The sequence below is a fragment of the Hippichthys cyanospilos genome, chromosome 12, assembly GCF_059441005.1.
Source record: "Hippichthys cyanospilos isolate Australia breed blue-spotted pipefish chromosome 12, RoL_Hcya_1.0, whole genome shotgun sequence".
Classification (NCBI taxonomy): Eukaryota; Metazoa; Chordata; class Actinopteri; order Syngnathiformes; family Syngnathidae; genus Hippichthys; species Hippichthys cyanospilos.
In genome coordinates, this window is record NC_142380.1 from 3,039,341 (window position 1) to 3,057,362 (window position 18,022).

General features: G+C 40.2%; 1 protein-coding gene across 1 annotated transcript; it reads right to left on the reverse strand.

Moving 5' to 3' along the window:
- Positions 1–861: 861 nt before the first annotated feature.
- On the reverse strand, positions 862–13,478 carry dsc2l (desmocollin 2 like). Its single transcript, XM_088430213.1, has 16 exons — positions 13,238–13,478; positions 13,073–13,163; positions 12,799–12,998; positions 11,612–11,710; positions 9,892–10,047; positions 9,178–9,322; positions 8,936–9,090; positions 8,719–8,853; positions 7,977–8,162; positions 7,654–7,901; positions 7,436–7,578; positions 5,939–6,163; positions 5,633–5,854; positions 4,200–4,315; positions 3,501–3,746; positions 862–2,766 (listed from the first exon to the last, which is right to left on the reverse strand). The coding sequence occupies exons 1-16, from the start codon at positions 13,274–13,276 to the stop codon at positions 2,566–2,568; spliced, it is 2,607 nt and encodes an 868-aa protein (XP_088286339.1). The 5' UTR covers positions 13,277–13,478; the 3' UTR covers positions 862–2,565.
- Positions 13,479–18,022: the final 4,544 nt, after the last annotated feature.

An 18,022-nucleotide genomic window follows, 5' to 3' on the forward strand; every position in this document is an offset into this window, starting at 1 on the left:
TTCAACTCGTACACGGATTGGCGTCATCCTAGTTAGAACAAACAGCGTAGCCCGAATTCAACCCTTATGCACACACTTTGTAAAGTATACACATAGCATTTTTGTAAATGGTTTTAAAGGCATAATAATTAGTTATTTATGAAAATTATTTGTTCTTCAACCACTAAAATTGTTCAGTGGCATCAGTTCATCTATGCACATGTGTAGGTTCATTTTATTATCACAACAAACACGTGAAAAATGCCACTTGAAAACGTAGCCATTAACTGGTCTCTACCGCCACCTACTGTCTAGAGGTGAGACACAAGTCAACAAAGAATTTTCTGTTTGCTGACAGTTTGACCGCCGCTCAATTGAATGTTGCAAAAATCGCAGGAAAATCAATGTCATGAGCCCTATAAAATGAATCTCAAAAATTGCGATTATAATGGGAGTTTATGCTCCAAAATTTGGACAATGACGATTTCTGTACACAAAATCTCGCACGTCCGCATAGAAACATCAGAATCGTTGCGTTTTAATATTTTTCATGTTTTAATCATCTTCTGGAAATCTCAGCTCCCTAGCATTTTTTTCCCTATTGTTTCTTTTATGATATCATAAAAAAAAATCCAAGGAATGTCCATAATTTGTGAAATAATGCCACAAGGGTTAAGTAAGGCTCAAACGGCTTTCCATAGTCGTAAAGGGTTGTGCACCGTGTAATTTGACCCATCAAGGTAGGGCGCTTTGCAGCAGGTGTCCCGCAGCACGTTTGAAGTATGCAAGCCCAGACTGCCACACCCAGTAAATCATTCACAGCGTCCGCCAGCACAAAGAGCAGATTCCTCTTCCCCCCCCCAAAAAAAATAATCACACTGGTACAAGAGAGCATTTATTATCTTACAGTCGCACACAATACGGTTGTTACAGTGAAAAGACATTCAGCCCGTTGAAGTCGAATGTTCAATAAGTTAAGGCAGATCTACCGTTGCGTTCTTCAAGATGATTAAAATGTTCGTAGAAGGTAGCAAACCGAAGCGAAACGCGGAGATGCCGGATTCGTCGTCTTCAACTCGTCTCCTGTCGTCAGTCTTGTGTCAGTCACACGTCGATCGGCGAGTTGACGCCCTTGTGCAGACTTTCACACGTTCGGCAGAATGTCGCAATAACCGCTGACGGCGGCCGCACCCGCGAGCGCCGCTGGAATGCGTCTGCACACATCTCGCGCGGTTCAGATCAGAGTAGTCAGAAAAAAAAGTAGGGAAGGCTATTTCAATATTTGCTCAGTTGATCAATTTTCAATTCTTTGAAAATTTCCATTGCCAAAAATGCTTCACGCGGTTCCATACGTATGTCATGTTGACCAATTTGTACAAATTTTCACCCAAAAGTTGGCCGTGTGGGTAGCAGCCGACAAGTGCCGATAATTTCTGGTGGTAGTTGATACTAGTCACCGATACTTAACTCTTTAACTCCAAAAGAAGAAAAAAAAATGTCTTTTTTGTTTTTTTCAGTCCAGAAATTCAATATTAGGTATCTATTTTTTTCTGGTAGTGAAAGAGTTAAGGCAGGGGTGTCAAATTTATTTTTATCGTGGGCCACATTGTTGTTACAGTTTCTGTCAGCGGGCCGGAAGAACTGTAAAGTCAAATAAGTTTTCAAGTTGGTCACACACTTATTTTGAAATCAGATATCAGTAAAAACTGTTCAAAATTGAGATAAAAACGGTTCTTTTTTTTCCCCAAAAAACTATTAAAGACAAATTGCAAGTTTAGTATTGTAGCCAAAAAACTCAAGTCAGCAATTGACGGGCCACATAAAATGATGCGGTGGGCTGGATATGACCCCGGGCCTTGAGTTTGACACCAAATGATTCCCAAGTCCTCCTGTGCACTAGTTGGCGCTATACTTGCAAGACCATAGCGAAGTCAAGAGTCAATTTTTCCTCAAGTTGTCTAAAAACTTTCATCAAAGTATCTTTTTCAGTGAGTACTGAAAATTCTGGTGTTGAAAATCCTTATTCCATTTTTTTTTCCTTACCCAACCCTACTTTAAAGTCTGTTTCAATGTCTTCCAGGCAAACTGTATCATTATTTTAGCTCATATTTCATCATAGAAAAATATCAAAGCTCTTTAAAAAAAAAAAAGGGGGGGGAGTATTTAAACAAATAACCAACCCCAGTTTGCACAATGTGTCAATTGCTATCAACATGTGGAATTAGTAAGACCCCAAACACCTTAAGTTGTTACGAAATTATGAAAAAAAAAAAGACCCAAAGCCAGTCACTACACATCAATGCGTCAGCTACTAACGACCTGTAAAACCAGAATGCAAAAAAAAAAAAAGCGCAATGCAACAGGTATGTACAAATGACAGTGTCAGCGAACGTATCAGTGCTTGGGACTAAGGACAAGGCAGCAGAGATTAAAAAAAAAAAAAAAAATCCAGCAAAGTGACAAACACGTCGACTCCACTCGTCTTCCCTTTCATTCTTCGTGTTCAGGCTGCGGGGAAGGGGGGGGCGGGGCCTGCGTCCTGTACACCGAAAAGGCAAAACATTGCGACTCTTCCGGTTGGATCGCTCATGTCTTTTTGCAGACGCTTGCGAGATTTTTGAACTTGGGTCCAAGCGCGTTTAGGAAGTCCAGGTTGTCGTTGTTGGCGCCGTCGTCGCTGCAGCAGCCGACGGAGCCGGCCGGCGAGCCCGCCCCCTCGAAGCCGTACTGGTGGATGATGTCGTCCGCGTAGCGCCCGTCCTCCTCGCCGCCGAAATAGGAGAGTTTCTGGAAGGCAAATGAAAAAAAACCTTAAACGCTCAAAGGCCTCTATCAAATCGATACTTCCAATAATTATTCCAAAAGGGAATTTCTATACATCAAAATTTGTATGTTAGTAATTGTAATTAGCATTAGCACGTTAGCGAAAACCATTTAAAGTCTGCCTTTTAGTTGACACATATGTAATGTGCTATTGTAATAGTGTCCGTAAAGTAAATATTCCATGAGTAAACTTCACAAATAGAGCTGCTATGAGGTCGGTAACTTCCTGTTTTTCTTCTTGATTAGCAGACTGGGCACATTTTATGCTTGACTGCCTCTTGGTTAAAATGTAACCACCTTAGCCTATATACATTGTTTTTGCTGTGATGTTATGTTTCGGATGATTCAGCCTTAGTGACGTTTGAGAAGTTTTTTTTATTTTGGGATGCTCTATGTGCTAATACCTCGGAGGAAAACCTGCTTATTATCAACCATGTAACCACTAGGTGGTGCAAAAAAAAAAAAAAAGATGCTTGTAGAAAATTGTCACAAATGGTAGAAAATTGTGGACTTGTTTTTAAGGTGGATTGACCCAACTTGGTCAACTTTTTTTGAGTAATTTTTAAAAATTATTTTATTTTGTCAACTGAAAATTTCACGCCGTCAAAGATGAGATGGCTGAAAACTAAAAATGATTAAAAAAAAACTTTTTTTCCCCTTCTAACAAAACAACAAGCAAAAGAGTTCGAACCCCTTACCTGGTGCAAATAGCGTCCATTCGTTTGCCACGTGTTGAGAAAGTTTGCGTCGTAGTTCATCTGTTGAGTTCCGTACTGGCTGTCGTAATGCCCGGTGAAGTACTCGGTGTCCATGGCCCCGAAGCCCGTCTTATAGAGGGCGGTGTCTTGGCGTCCGATGGTGGAGCCCTTAGTTTGCCATTCCTGATTCACCACTGAGCCTTTGATTTCAGAACCGGGGACGGGGACCTTGATGAGGCTCGCGTCCTAACAAACAAAAAATAAAAAGCGTGCGTTTAGAAAAAAATAAAGTGGACTTTTAGTTGAGGGGTTTGCAACCTTTAACATTCAGTTTTTTTGACCCGTTTTCCACAAATTTAGTTGGGTGTTAGCAGCCAGAGGAGTTGCTTACAGCAAATTTGTTAACCAATGTTGTACCATATTATTTTCATTAAGAAGCAAGCAGACCGAACCAAAGTCTGAATCCATCCGCGTTCACCAACAGGGGCACTGAGATTTATCCTATCCAAAGAATTCTTCAAGCACTTTAGTTGTAATGTTCAGTTATATCTTGCTCTGAAAATGTGTGCTTTTTATTCTGAAAGGCTGCGCTATATTTCCGCTTCCTGTTTTAAGGAAACAGAAGGATGAAAGAACCCCAGGTTGCCGACCCGTTTCGGTCGATTTGCATTCAAGGAAGCGGCATTTTTTCGTCCTTACCACTTCTTCCCCCGGGGCTTCTGTGTTTGACTTGATGAGGATTCCGCCGCTGTCAGTTGTGTCCTCCAAGATCCGCAAGTCTGGCTTTGTCGTGCAGAAACAAGCAAGCAGCAAAACTGCAAGAGCAAAATGGCTTCCGTTAGATGTCGGCGGAAAGAATACAAGTCAATTTTACTGTATGTCTACTGTTACAAAAAATTCAGTATACAGAGGGTGAAAATCATCATCACAACCCGTGAGGTCTATTTGTTACACTTTTTCATGCATTTTTATAATTTATCAATATGTCGGCTTGTCCACTAATTAGAGACACTAGTTCTTTGCACCGATGTTTACTGTGGTCTTGCATTTTTCATCTTTACACGCTTCAAGCACACTTTCCAGCAACAGAAGTTAGTTCTGTAGAACTAATAAACACACAATACTCATTAGCTACGGCTAATATTGTTCATATTCACATACTATATCGGGCTGTCGTGTCTAACAGTAGCAACGTTAGGACATTGTTAGCACTTTAGCAAGAGTGCTAAATAACATCACACAGGAAGCACTTCACATGACCGCAAACAAAATGGAAATAAACTTACATGCTCAAAATGATTTCTAAAGACTTGTAAATGATACCTAGATCACTGGAGATGTGAAATAAAAATGAACAAATAAAACGACCAAAGAAAGCTTCCTACATTCACCACCAACAGCGAATGAACTCCATGCATATTGTCAACTGCTACGATTAATATGATTAAAGGGTTTAGGAGCGTATTTTAGAATTGATGATGTCACAATGTACCTTGAATTCCATGATTATTATACACTAATGTAATTCTAATAAGTATTTGTTATAGTTTTTGATTTATAATTTGTTAATACTGTTCATTAAAGGATTTGGGAGCAATTTGCATTTACAAGGAAAAAGGAATTAATTTTGTAAGTAGAGGTACCACTATCATATTTTCCATTACACTACACTGTTTATGCAAAGTACTACATTTTCCACACGATAAGGCGCACTGGATTATAAGGCGTACCTTCAATTATGGCCTATTTTAAAACTATATTTGTATATAAGGCACACGGCATTATAAGGCGGAAATAATAGAAGCTACAGTAGTGCCTGGGGTTGCATTATTTATCCACTAGATGGAGCTGTGTTAAAGAGAATGTCAACAAAACCATCAAACAAGACAGTCAAACTTTATTAATAGAATTTCAATTCAATATTTTTTTAAATCAAATTGCAACCCAAAACATTCAAATTATTGTTTTGTTGATTTAAAAAGAGTTTCTGGCTTTATTTTATAAAATTGCGCTTTCTTTTACAAAACCTCGCGATTTTCGCACCTTTTCCCCTTTCTCCCACTTATCATTTTGAAGCTTTTTGGCGCGCCTTATTGAGCGGAAAATACGGTAGATAAGGAGGCGTAACCTACGTAGCAGCAGGAGGAGGAGCAGAGGCAGGAGTAGCGCCAGCCAACCCATGGGGCCGAGCGAGGCGGACCAAGGCTTGGTCAGGCAGGCGCCGTTCCTGCACTGGCAGAGCCTGACGTTCACCGTCTGGATTTTTCCGCTGCCCTGCAGATCCTTGATTTCCACGGGAACTTTGTGAATCCTCAAAGGAAGGTCTTTGACCTGACGCAATGTAGCTGCGGTTTCTGCGAAGGGTCAGAAGGACGCCGTCCGTTTAGGGCGCGCTTGGAGTACAAAAGAACGGCTTGGCAAGGAAAGCAAGCTCCTACCGTTGAATCTGGTCAGAGACCATTTGCCTTCTTCGTTGTCGGGCAGACTAAAGGTGAAGGGGCCTTTGAAGGGCGCGTTGTCGGCGTCTTCGGCCACGAGGAGCACGGAGCCCATTTCTCCTTCCTTCTCGCACACCACCCTCTCGCCAGGGGGGACGATTATCGGGACGTTGTCGTTCACGTCTTCCACCTGGATGATGACGGTTCCCGTGCCGGTTTTGGAAGCTATTCCAAGGGAAGTTCAAGCGTCACTCATGCACGTTCTCATTTATGCGGGATTTTGATCTCCTAACAAATATTTGGGCCCGAGCCAGGTTTGCTGTGAGTCACTGAAAATCAGGTCGGACAAAACCGGGGCGGACGGAGCTCAGACGGATACTGCCGAGGAGAGGGTGGAGTTGGTGCTCCTCGTAACCTTGGGCGGTGCCAAAACGGCCAAAAGAAGCAGAGAACCTCGTCTGCTGTGACTTGAGATAGGGACGCCTTCTCAATTTGCCGAACCCAGTCACGAGCAAGAGAGGGCAGAAGCTTCGTTTTTCTGGACATGCCTTATCTCACGCAATTATTAGACGACCAAAAATTGTGCGGTATCAAACAGATGTTCTCAGACGGGCGTGGCCACCGCGTTTTGAGTCTCGCAAAGTGACATCAACCGATCCAGAGATACTGGAAGTACTGGTTGATTTATGGTCCGTTGTAAATTTTGCCATTCAACACCTGATTATGCAAGGGAAAGTTGAGCAAATTGTACAAGTGCATTTGAGAAGGCTAGCAAATTTGTCATGAAGTTAAGCAGTCAATGTGTTTTAGCTTATCCTGAAATTTCAGCAGAAGCCGAAAATCTCAAGCATTTTGTACAGTGATCCCTCGTTTTTTTGCAGTTAAGGGGGACCGGAACCCCGCCCTGCGCCAATTAGCATACACACTGCATGGAATTTTCATGCATGTGTATGTAGGTAGCTGATTTTTTTAAATGTGAATGGTATTTATACTTTACATCTTTTATAGACAGTATATTATATATATTTATATTAGTATATGCCCTCCTGCTATCGACCAATGAGGGCAGGAGTTGTAATCTACTTCAGCCCCAACTCCCATTGTCGCGCCGGGAGCCAATCACGTGTCTTGTAGGAGTGCCCCAGAGCTGTGCTTCCTCAAACTCACACACGCGTTGACTGAGGTGCAAATGGAGAGCATTGTAAATCTCTTACCGAGATTTCTTTTGTAGTAAATTGAAATTTCAAGTGTAAACTGATTGTTATCACGTTTGGTCAGCTACAGGCTTGGCTTTAATCAGACTTGCGGGCGCCGCTGATATAACCGCGGCTCTCCGCGAGACTGCAGCCAAAGGGAATGAGAACGGTACAGTTAGCGTACAGTTTTAATGTAAATGTTTCTTTCCAAAACAAAAAACAAAAATCTGCACCGATAGGCGAGGCGCGAAGTGGCGAGGGATCACTGTACTTGAAAGCATCCGTTTCAAAAGCCACATACTTGCGTCGACGGCTCTCATGGTGATGTTGTAAAGTCCGTTTTTGACAAAGTGAGACTCTCTGTCGATGGTGTTGGCTACCCTCAGCTCGCCCGTGTTCCTGTCCACGTTGATCCAGGCGGCAGGGTCCATCACCTTGTAATACCTGGAAGAAAGTAAAAAAATAATAGATTCCCATTCTTTGGTAAGGACCACTAAGAGAGCGGAAGGTTCCGCTTACTTGATGCCGTCGCTGCTCTTGGTTTCCGGATCGATGGCTTTGTAGGTGCCGATCGCCGTGCCGTTTGGCGTGTTCTCTTTGACGGTGAAACGGACGGTCGGCGCCGTGAATTCGGGGCCTTCGTCCACGTCGCCGACCGTCAGGTCCACGGGGACGATCTCCCACTGGGCCGTGGTGCCGGTCAGATCGGCTTCGTTGCGGGCCATGACTTCCAGCCTCATTTTTTGGGCCTTCTCATAATTCAGCGGCTGGGAAGACGACAGGACTCCCAAGATGACTTCGGCTTCTCGCGGTGTTGACCCCAAAGTAGAAAATCGACTCACCTTTGAGATGTACAGAAGCCCCTCGTTGGTTTTGGGGTCGGTCTCCATCCGGAAGTTTCCATTTTCATTTCCCTTCGTAATAACGAATTTAGAGTTCCAGTTGGGGGTGTCTTTTAAATCCTTATCTTCCACAGGCATTCGGAGAATAAGAGTGTTGATTTCATTTTCCTTTGCGGTGGCTTCAAACTGCGAGATGAGACGATTGCTTCATTAATAACAAAATCATTGCCGTACATCTAAGAAATAGGATTTGGAGGTACAACAATCGAATCAAGAAACAGTCAAATTAATCGATTTTTAGACGATTAGCAATTAAAAATCTAAAATCAGGCTCTTTAATTATAATAGTAATAAAAATCAAATATTAAATGCAATATGTTTTTTATAGAGGGCAGCTGACACCCTTGACTAGTGCTTATCTAATATTGAGCCAATTGTAGTGATACCTATGCCCACTGGATGGCAGTGTTGCCATATATACTAAACATAGATGTAATTCTAAGTAAAGAATGGAAACCAATATTTCGAAAACACTCTTAAGAATTTGGGATTGAATGAAAAGACATGTAAATTTGTATTTGCAATGGTATGCTAATTATTAAAGTAGCAGGACTAAAATCCTTTTAATGCTGAAAGCTGACACATCACATAATAGGTCAATGATACACTCAGGAATTTAGCCAGACTCCATTTTACATTTGGGACAATCCCATTTTGTAGTTTTGATTCGTCAATCGGTTACCAATTTCTTCGTGAAGGTCGGCGGGTTGTCGTTGATGTCGCTCAGTGTGATGGTCGCCGTGCCCGTGGTGAACAAACCGTTGGCTGCGCCGTCCATATCTTTGATTTGCACGATCACCTTGTACGTGTCTTTGATCTGGTGAGGGAAAATTCCATACGCGTCGTACGTAGAAGAATCGATTTGGGTCGAATGCTGCTCAGGCTCCGCCCATCCTCACCTCTCTGTCTAACGTGTTAGTCGCCGTAGTGAAGACGCCCGTCGTTGGGTTAATGGCAAATCGATCCAGTTCGCTCAAAAGCGAATAACGGATCTTCACGTGGTCGGTACCGGGCTGATCCCTGTCCGTGGCGTTCACCTTACCCATCATTGTCCCTGTGACGTGACAAGACCATTTTTTTAGGTCGTTTTCGACACAATGTAATCGGCGAGCCGCAGCGGTGCGTAGATCGTATTCCTCACCCGCTTTGCTTTTTTCTGCCACGGAAAACTGCATTTGGCCTCGGAACTGCGGCGCATTGTCGTTCTGATCGTCCACGTGCACGGAGACGCCCAAGGGGTCATCCGTTTCCTGCCGCGTAGTTCGGTCGAAAACTCTGGCTATTAACTGAAAGGAGGAAGTTGCGATTAACCGATTGAGTTTCGAATATTTCGAATATTGGGTAGGTAGCGAGGTGTGGATTAGCGGTTCTCATAGGGGTCTCTGTGAAGTCACCAGGGAGTATTTACATACTGTTTTTGGATATATAAACAGATATCATACCTTTTAATGCCAAGACAGCATCGGTAACGTTTTCTTTTCAAACTAAGAGCAAAACGATTGAAACGTGAAGTACCTTATTGTTAAAATTGTTTTTATTGTTAGGGGTGACACCACGTCTTTCAAAATGATACGCGTACGAGCAGGCAACTGCTAAGGTGTCGCCGATTCCAAGTACCGATTCCACTAGTACTTTTGAATAGAAAATTACCCCCCAAAATGCTATCTATTCCAATATAGAATTTTTCTTAAAAGAATGGCATTCTTTTAAATTGTCCATTTCAGCAAAAATACGGACACGACTCAGATGGGCTGACGTTGCCAGTACCGATATCTTGAAAAAAAAAGTTGAAAACTGATTCCAAAATAAATGAAATTTCACAGAAAATTCCGAAGAAGGAAAAGCGCCAACTCACAACAAACTCCGGGAACTCCTCTCGATCGACTGCCTTGAGCACAGTCAACATTCCGCTGTCGCTGTCAAAGCGAAACACTCCCTCTGGGTGCTTGTCATAACCGGGCCCCGACAGAGTATAGTACACTCGGTGTACTGCTTCCGAGTCAGACACAAGCTGCAACGCAAAGACAGAGACGAGCCCCAAAATATAAATTCCACCTAGGCGGATTCTCCCTTTATTGCTGAAGTCAAATTTTTACCATAAGAGTGGATGCAAACGATGCTTAAATTCATATATTATTTTTTATGTACTCTTTTTGCAATGTTAATGGGCAATACAGTGTTTCAGATTTTTTTTCCTCCATCAACGTTTAGAGGTTCTTAAATGAAGCTTCATGAAGCACCTGTGCTTATATTTTTAGTCCTCAAGATAAATCTCGGTTTGAAAATAAACACTAGCGCAGTAGAAATGTATTGAATTTCCTTTGCTCCTTTGAATTAACAGTGCCATCTAGAGGAGTCAAAAAATATCACAAGTGTCTCATGAAGCTTCGTTTGTCTCTCACTAGTGGTGGATTTTTAGTGGAGCTAGTGCTCATGTCCCGATGAAAAAAATTAAACTGTTGGGGGAGAGGTTTTACTGATTTATTTTTCTTATTTGATTTATTTACTTTGTTATTATTATTTCTTTATGAATTCATTATTTTCATTAATAAAAATAACTGTAAAATTAATGTAAAAAAATCTGTAAATGGAAAAAAAATAGTCTAATAAAAACATGAAAAATATGAAAAAGCACGATCATAAACAAAAATATTATTTTAAAAAAAGTCACATACAAAACAAAATAATATACTTTAAATTGAAAAACATACAGTACAAGAAAAAAACTGATAAGCAAAAAAGCATATATTGGTAAAACAAAAAAATTAAACAAAATTAAATTAAATAAACCCCATAAAAAATTATAGTAATTAAAAAAAAATAAAAATCAACCTCTACTTCATGGAATGCATTTATTTATTGCAGGTGTTTTTTGGAACGTAATCCTCGTGATAAACTATGAAAAACTGGATTATTTTTGTGCAGCCAAACAACTCAAATAAGGCTCAAATGCATTCTCTTATGAAAATAGTTTTATCGTGCAAGAATAATTGAAAATGTGAATAGCTAAAACAAATACAAAACAAATTACAACACAAATGCAACATATCACTTCATGATATAGTTGTGTGTATCTTGTAAAGCTTATAAATGAAGGCGTTTCCCTTTTTTTTTATCTCAAAGCCATCGAGACGATTTTTTTTTTCATTTTACAATTGTTGGCACATGTACACACACGAGCATGCGTACTATAAAGTGTGAGTCACCTGTCATTAAATAATTGTCCCAAGTGGCCATGAGAAATACTTTTATGGCATAAATGTATTATATAAGAAACGTGTGTTGTTTACCTGGCTTTTTTTTTTTAATATATAAACAATATTAGGATTTACAGGTATCAGTTGAGTGTTGATATGTGCTTATTGTGTGTAATGAAGCCGAATACACACAGTTAACGATTAATTTAGGGTTGGGTGGCAAAATATTGTGTACTTTGCTCAAACAAACGTGAACACATCAAACAGGATCTTATTACAACGGAGCAAGATTATGTGTCAATAAACAGTATTTTATTGTGATATTTGGCATTGATGAAAAATCGCTTGCGATGTGTAGTGCGTGTTTTCATACATTACCCTTTCAATGTCTCTTGGGTAGGGACCGGGGTCATTCTCCAGGATATTGAAGGGTGGGGGGCTCCAACGTCTTTTGGACCGTTTCAGAACATCCGTGGGCTACACGCAAGTCCAATAAGGTCAATTCAACTTCAGGCAATTGCATTGGTACAACAGCACATCAAGTATCCCGGTTTTTCATTTTTATTTTTACTCTTTATATTCCAAAACATCTGTGTTTTTACTCCTTGCTTAAAACGTTTTGATTGATTGAATTTGTATGACATATTGTGATATATTGAAAATGCCAATCTGATATATAAAACAACAACAGTGTGACCCCCCCCCTCCAAAAAAAAAGAGAGAAAAGGAAATTGTATTTATGTAACACTAGAAATTGCAAAGTGATTGGTTGAAAACTAGAATATTTACACACACTAATAAGCGAACATTAGAAACAAACAGAAGCGGTTTTAAAGAAACAAGATATTCCCAATCGACATTTTTACTTAAGAGAATTGAGTTCTCGCTTTAATCTGGATACAAACACAGGTAATAAAATTTGTAGTAGTAGCATTATAATACACTAAAGAGCTACCAATAAAAGTTTATAATTGATTTGATAACTACATTTTTGTACAATGTACAGTTAATACATTTAAAAGCATTTTCACGTTTGCTGTCAACTGAAAAAAAATGACATCACCAGTGCTGCAGCTCACCTGTTGGTCATGTGACATCACAAACTGCACTGTGATTGGTCATTACCTGAGTCCAGCACAGGGGATGACATTTCGGATGACAGCAAGGGGCAGAATATTTTGAAAAGTAATAATTGCACTTGAAAAATTATTGTCTTAACTTTTGCCTGTGAACTATCTTTTTAAGGTAACATGTTTTGACTAGCTAACACCTGAGCATGTTACCTTTGTTTCCCCCATGTAAGTGAATGCAAGAAAGAAACCATTTTGTTTGCAACCTTTTATCATCGAATTGCTTATTTATAACTGCAACCTTTTATCATCGAATTGCTTATTTATAACTGACTGCCAAACTATTTTTTACATTGCAGTTCACCTCAGTATTTGTTTTTTTTTGCTGAAGAAACAAAGTTGATCGAGTACTACATATTGTGAGAGAGTATTTTTTTTTTTTTTACTGTGCGAGTACTTTGCAAGCACGAAACGTGTTTCGCATTTTTTTTCTACCTGTCTGCCCATTTGTTCGCTGGCGATGAGGTTGACGTCCATCTGCATTTGCGACCCGTCGACGCGTTGAGCCCACAAGGAGAAAGTTCTGCCTTTGGACGGAAACACCTCGACGCTCGTTGTAGCCGTCACCGAACCGTTGGGCCAAACCGTGAAATCGCGGTCATCGCAAGTGACGCTCGCACAGCTCCCCACATTGACTAAAACACACCAGAAGAATTAATAGTGATTATTTATTTATTTTTCAACTTATTTCATTAATAAAAAGAAATACCTCTCGTTATCTCGTATCCGGCGAGGATACTTTGCGGCACCGGGACGAAGAGGACGTTCGGGATAAAGCATGACTCGACTCCGGCCAGGATCTAAAGTTACACAGCGTTCGTGTCAAATATCACACGCGGCTCGAATGTTCTTAAAAACCACACGTTCGACTCACCAGCACCAGGCACAAATGAAAAATGACAGCCTTCGCCATTTTTTCTCTACGCAAACGTGCACTGCACTTTGCCACTTTGCCCCGAGCAGAAAGCGGTCCTCTCACAGCACACGAAAAAATGAAGAAAAAGTTACAAGTGTTCGGATGGTGGGTTTTGGAGCCTTAATGGCGAAGAAGAAAAGAACCCTGCTGCTCCTACGCCTCCATGGCACCTTTTGCGACGCTGTCTCCGTCGCTGCTGGCGGTGTGTCAATAATCCGGACACACCTTGAACGCCCCACCCTAAAGGCAGAGCCTCCCCAGCAAGGAGGACTGAACAAACTTTTACAAGTTTGAAAATTCTCCAGCAGGAGGCGTCGTTTCCCCAATACTTTTATCGGTAATTCCGAGTGTATATTTGTGAACAATTAGGGATTTTAGAGCGTCTTTTTACAACGCCTCATCGCCTTAATATCAATATTGCTGTAAAGTTCAAGTTATATCGGCCTCCGAAGGAGAGCACGCGTGTTTTGTGTGCATCCAGTCCCGAAACAATTGTCTCGTCTACTTGTTTTTCTAGTGTATCCGGTCTGTGGAAGCTTTCCCAAGTCAGCACAGATGAATGACCTCTGCCTGCCCCTCCTCTTTCCTTAACACAGCTAAGGCTCCTCTCTTAGAGCTGCAGGAATGTGCACTAAATGAAGCCTGGCAATAGGGGAGTCTGTCCTCCCACTCACTATCTCTAAAAAGTGTTTGCAAAGAAGAAAAAAAAAGGAAAGAGTGACCAACAACACCGTGGGCCAATGTCCTCAAGCGTGAACTGAGCAGAGAGAGAAATAAAGTAGAAATGAAACCAGACTTTAAGCGCGTACAGGAAAGGTGAGAAAAATGTCAGGAAGATTGAAGTGAGTCATGGGCGTGGATGCAAGAAAACCGCCCAGAGGGCCGAGAGCCATAACAGTAAACGCAAAACAGACTCAGCAAATAGTCCTGTCACTCCCAGAAAGAAAGTGACTTATGAGCCGTGTTCAAGCTGAGACGTGTGTGTGTGGACACACACACACACACACACACACACGAGTTTTCCTCCCCCAATAGCACTCCACCAGTTCTGACCTCTTGGCTTTTAGTGATAAACTTGAAAATGAGTCATTTTCACTGGGAACTTTGCTGTTTCAGTAAACTCGCAAATGTGGAACTTGGCGGAAAAATTATGTCAGAAATTTGTACGAAAACGTCTTTGCGATCATTTGTAAACAATTGCATCCTGACCTCCTGAGGGCACAAAGTTCATACAATAGAAAAATATGTTTACATTCTAGGGGTGATCATTTACTACAAATTCAACATTTTCTTTTATTAAAGTCATTTTTGGTGATATTTCTCTTTTTTTCTAGTCATATAAAAACATACTTTTATAGCAACGATGTATTTATATAGTAACCATTTTTTCTAAAACGCATGTATAGTATTACATTCTTAAAACAAAATTACTTGTAAAAAATTGGCTTTACATAATATGACATGTTTAAAAAATGCAATGCCTTCTCTCAAATATTTTTTTGGCACTATTCTCTTTATATATATATATATATATATATATATATATATATATATATATATATATATATATATATACTCACATTTGTTTAAATATCAATATTGCTATACATAAAATATTACATTAAAAAGCATAACTTATTTCATGAATTATTGTTATTGGTCACAGAAGGTTTATTTCATTGCCTTTTTTTCTATTAAAACGTGATTTCATTCTTGTGACGTCATAACGTTTCATTTTTAAAGGGGAAATCGACGCCTAAAAATATTTTTACGATATTTTCTTTTCAGCCCCACTAGTCTAAAATTTATATTTGGATTAATTTTTAGTTTTAAATGTGAGTTAGACAGTAAAATTGGGTGGCCATTTTGCTGTTTTCTGTCACCTGGAAATGACATCACAGTTGCTCAGATAACAGCCAATCATGGCTCAGTTTGCTTACATGACATGCACAAACTCAGTAAACAGCTTTGACATGATTGGACATTTCCTGATCCCAGATGACCTGTGGACAGCAAATGGCAAAATGGCCGCCGACTAAGATGAATAAAAATGGTGGATTTTGCTGCTTTATTTATATTCCTACCAATACAAACGCTACCTCGACACGTAAACTAGCATGACTGCTTATCACACAAATGTTTGACACTAATATCGCTTAACATTTTACACATATAAACTAGTTGAAAAAAAAAAAAGCTGCCTGGAAACCATAACAAATGAACAGTACCAGCGTTTAATTTGTATTTTATAAACATAAACACAATGGACACGTGTCCAGAGTTAACGCTCCCTCGGAGCCGTCGTACATTTAATCTCATTGCAAAGGTCGTATCAATGTCACAAGATTATACTGGTGTGCCTGAATGGACTGTCAACTTAGGAGGTGCACCTTATGTAACCGCTCTTGTCTGGGAGTGTGTGTGTGGCAAAGTGGCGACTCCCGACGGGCACGCCACGTGCGCTTTGCTAGTGTTTCCGGCGAGACACGTTGCTTGACAAACACACCCCCGCAAATATTATGATAATGAGAGTTTTGGATGAAACTCATTACTGACTGCGCACTAAAGAAATAATCTATTGAATATTGAGATATCCTACTCTGTGTGTGATAGTTAAACGCATCTCCAGCCGACTGCTAGTGAATACAGTTCTCGATTTTTTTAGTTTAGAAACGTCAGCTGTTGAATGCGAGCGTTTTTTCCCCCTGCAAAATCGTGATCATAAAACTGGCAATCAGTTGACTTTATTTCCCATGATTCATTGACACTGAAGCAGGAAGGTGTTGTAGTTCTGCTATGACGTGAAACTGCCGCCTTGAGTTTGGTACTGTAATTATTATAAGTGAGTATGGATATAAAATATATAAAAATGCACATTTGTGCCTCAATATTTGGCTTATGTGGTTGACAGATTAATCTTTTTTGATTGGTGTTGAATTAAAAAAAAAACATCTAATTTTTATTTTATCATTTATAGGACGCACCCATACTTTTGGCCTTCGTTTTGGGGGGGTAAAAAGTGTCTTATGCATCTGGAATTACAGTCATTTGCTTTTTATTTGAAAAGAAAAATACACTTTTATGGCATAAAAAGTAATTAGATTTCATTTGAAAACCTCTTTGACATTTTTATTCCTAAACTTGCAGGTATGATGCACACATGAACGTTTTCACCTTTTTCACAATTACTAATGCCGGCTGTAAATTCATTCCAGCGCACCCTAATTCGGACTAGCGGAAAAATACGGATGAATTTTGACAGAAAAAAAAACACAAACTCCATATTGAAACATATACAGAGTACTATTTAAATACATTGGTCAGCCTTAAGACGGATGTGTTCTCACACTGGCGTCAAAGTTGCCCCATACCTGTGACATTCCCTTAGAGCACACCTTTGGCACCGCGTGGCCTTCACTGACTTTTCCAGTGTGTGTTTGTTTAATGCAAGCCGGGGTGGGGTGGGGGCGAGCGGGAACAGATAAGAGAGGAGCCTGGCATTGGCTGACAATGTTGTCCAAGGCAAAGGCGTGGCACAGGATGTTATCTGGTATAATTACACTTTATTTTTTATTTTTTTTTTACAGGGAAATGTTGTCTGTGTGTTTCTGGGATACACACACGCTGAATTGAATGCATCATTTAGAGGTGGGGTAATACAAAGGTGGAGAACAGATGGTTTTGCTGATTAAAACGGCTCTGACAAGTACATGATAAAAATCCTCCCATTGTGTGAAAGGTTCGTATTCACGCTGTTGCGAGACGCTTCGCTAACCTTGAAAATGAGTCACTTGGTCTGACGTCGGCGGCGTGGACAGTACGCAAAACTGCCGACGCATAATGTTGCAATACCAAGTGTGCAAGGAAGGAATTACATGAATAAATAAATTCTATTTGGGAACGGGAAGGATGGGCTTGCACGTGGCTCCAAGCTAAAAAAAAAAAAAAAAACACAACAAAAATGTAACATTTTATTATAATAATTACTCATGAAAATTGGTAAAAAAAATACATCCTGGGGGCCATTTTTTGGCCTGTGACACATGAAGTAAATACATTTTGATATGGCTTGTAATGCTGTAAAAAAAAAAAAAAATCCTTATTTACCTCATTACCGTCTCCAAAAAAGGAGCAGTTTTTTTTTAGTTATTCAATTCAGATTCCCCCACCCCCATACTAGAATGGTTTGATCCAACTTGTCACGTGCCACCTCTCGTTACCTGTCAAGTTAATGATTTATTTTTGTGAACACATCTTTACTATGATCCAAAAGATGACGCTTTAAGTTGGATATTCATCCGTGGACAAATATGTATTCACAAATATTTCTTTTTGAGAACAGGTCTGACACTTATTTTTGGGGACAAATATGTATTCATCTATTTTTGCGATCCATTATTTTTCTGTGGACAAATATTAATCCATAATGATTTCTTTTTGATAACAGGCCCGACACTTTATATTGATGATTTTTTTGTGGACGAATATTTATTAATAATCGAGTTATTTCTTTTTGTTAACAGTTCCATGATTCAAAAGATGACACTTTATGTTGATTTTTTTTTTTTTAACCCCAAAACGCTGGTTAAGGGGTACTTGACATATTTCCCAGGGGGTAAAAAAGGTTGCGAACCAGTGATCCAACTAAAGGGGCGTTTCAACGGGGCAGTCGTCGGTCGGATTCCCACCAAGCGAATGACCAGCGGTGCACCTCCTTTCTCCACCTCCTCCCTCCGGTTATCA

Coding starts and splice junctions, on each gene's coding strand:
- dsc2l (XM_088430213.1), bottom strand. CDS start 13,276: ATGGCGAAGGCTGTCATTTTTCATTTGTGCCTGGTGCTG. Junction 7,902..7,976: donor GGCTTCTGTACATCTCAAAG/GTGAGTCGATTT, acceptor TCGTCTTCCCAG/CCGCTGAATTATGAGAAGGC. Junction 4,316..5,632: donor GCTCCTCCTCCTGCTGCTAC/GTAGGTTACGCC, acceptor TTGCTCTTGCAG/TTTTGCTGCTTGCTTGTTTC.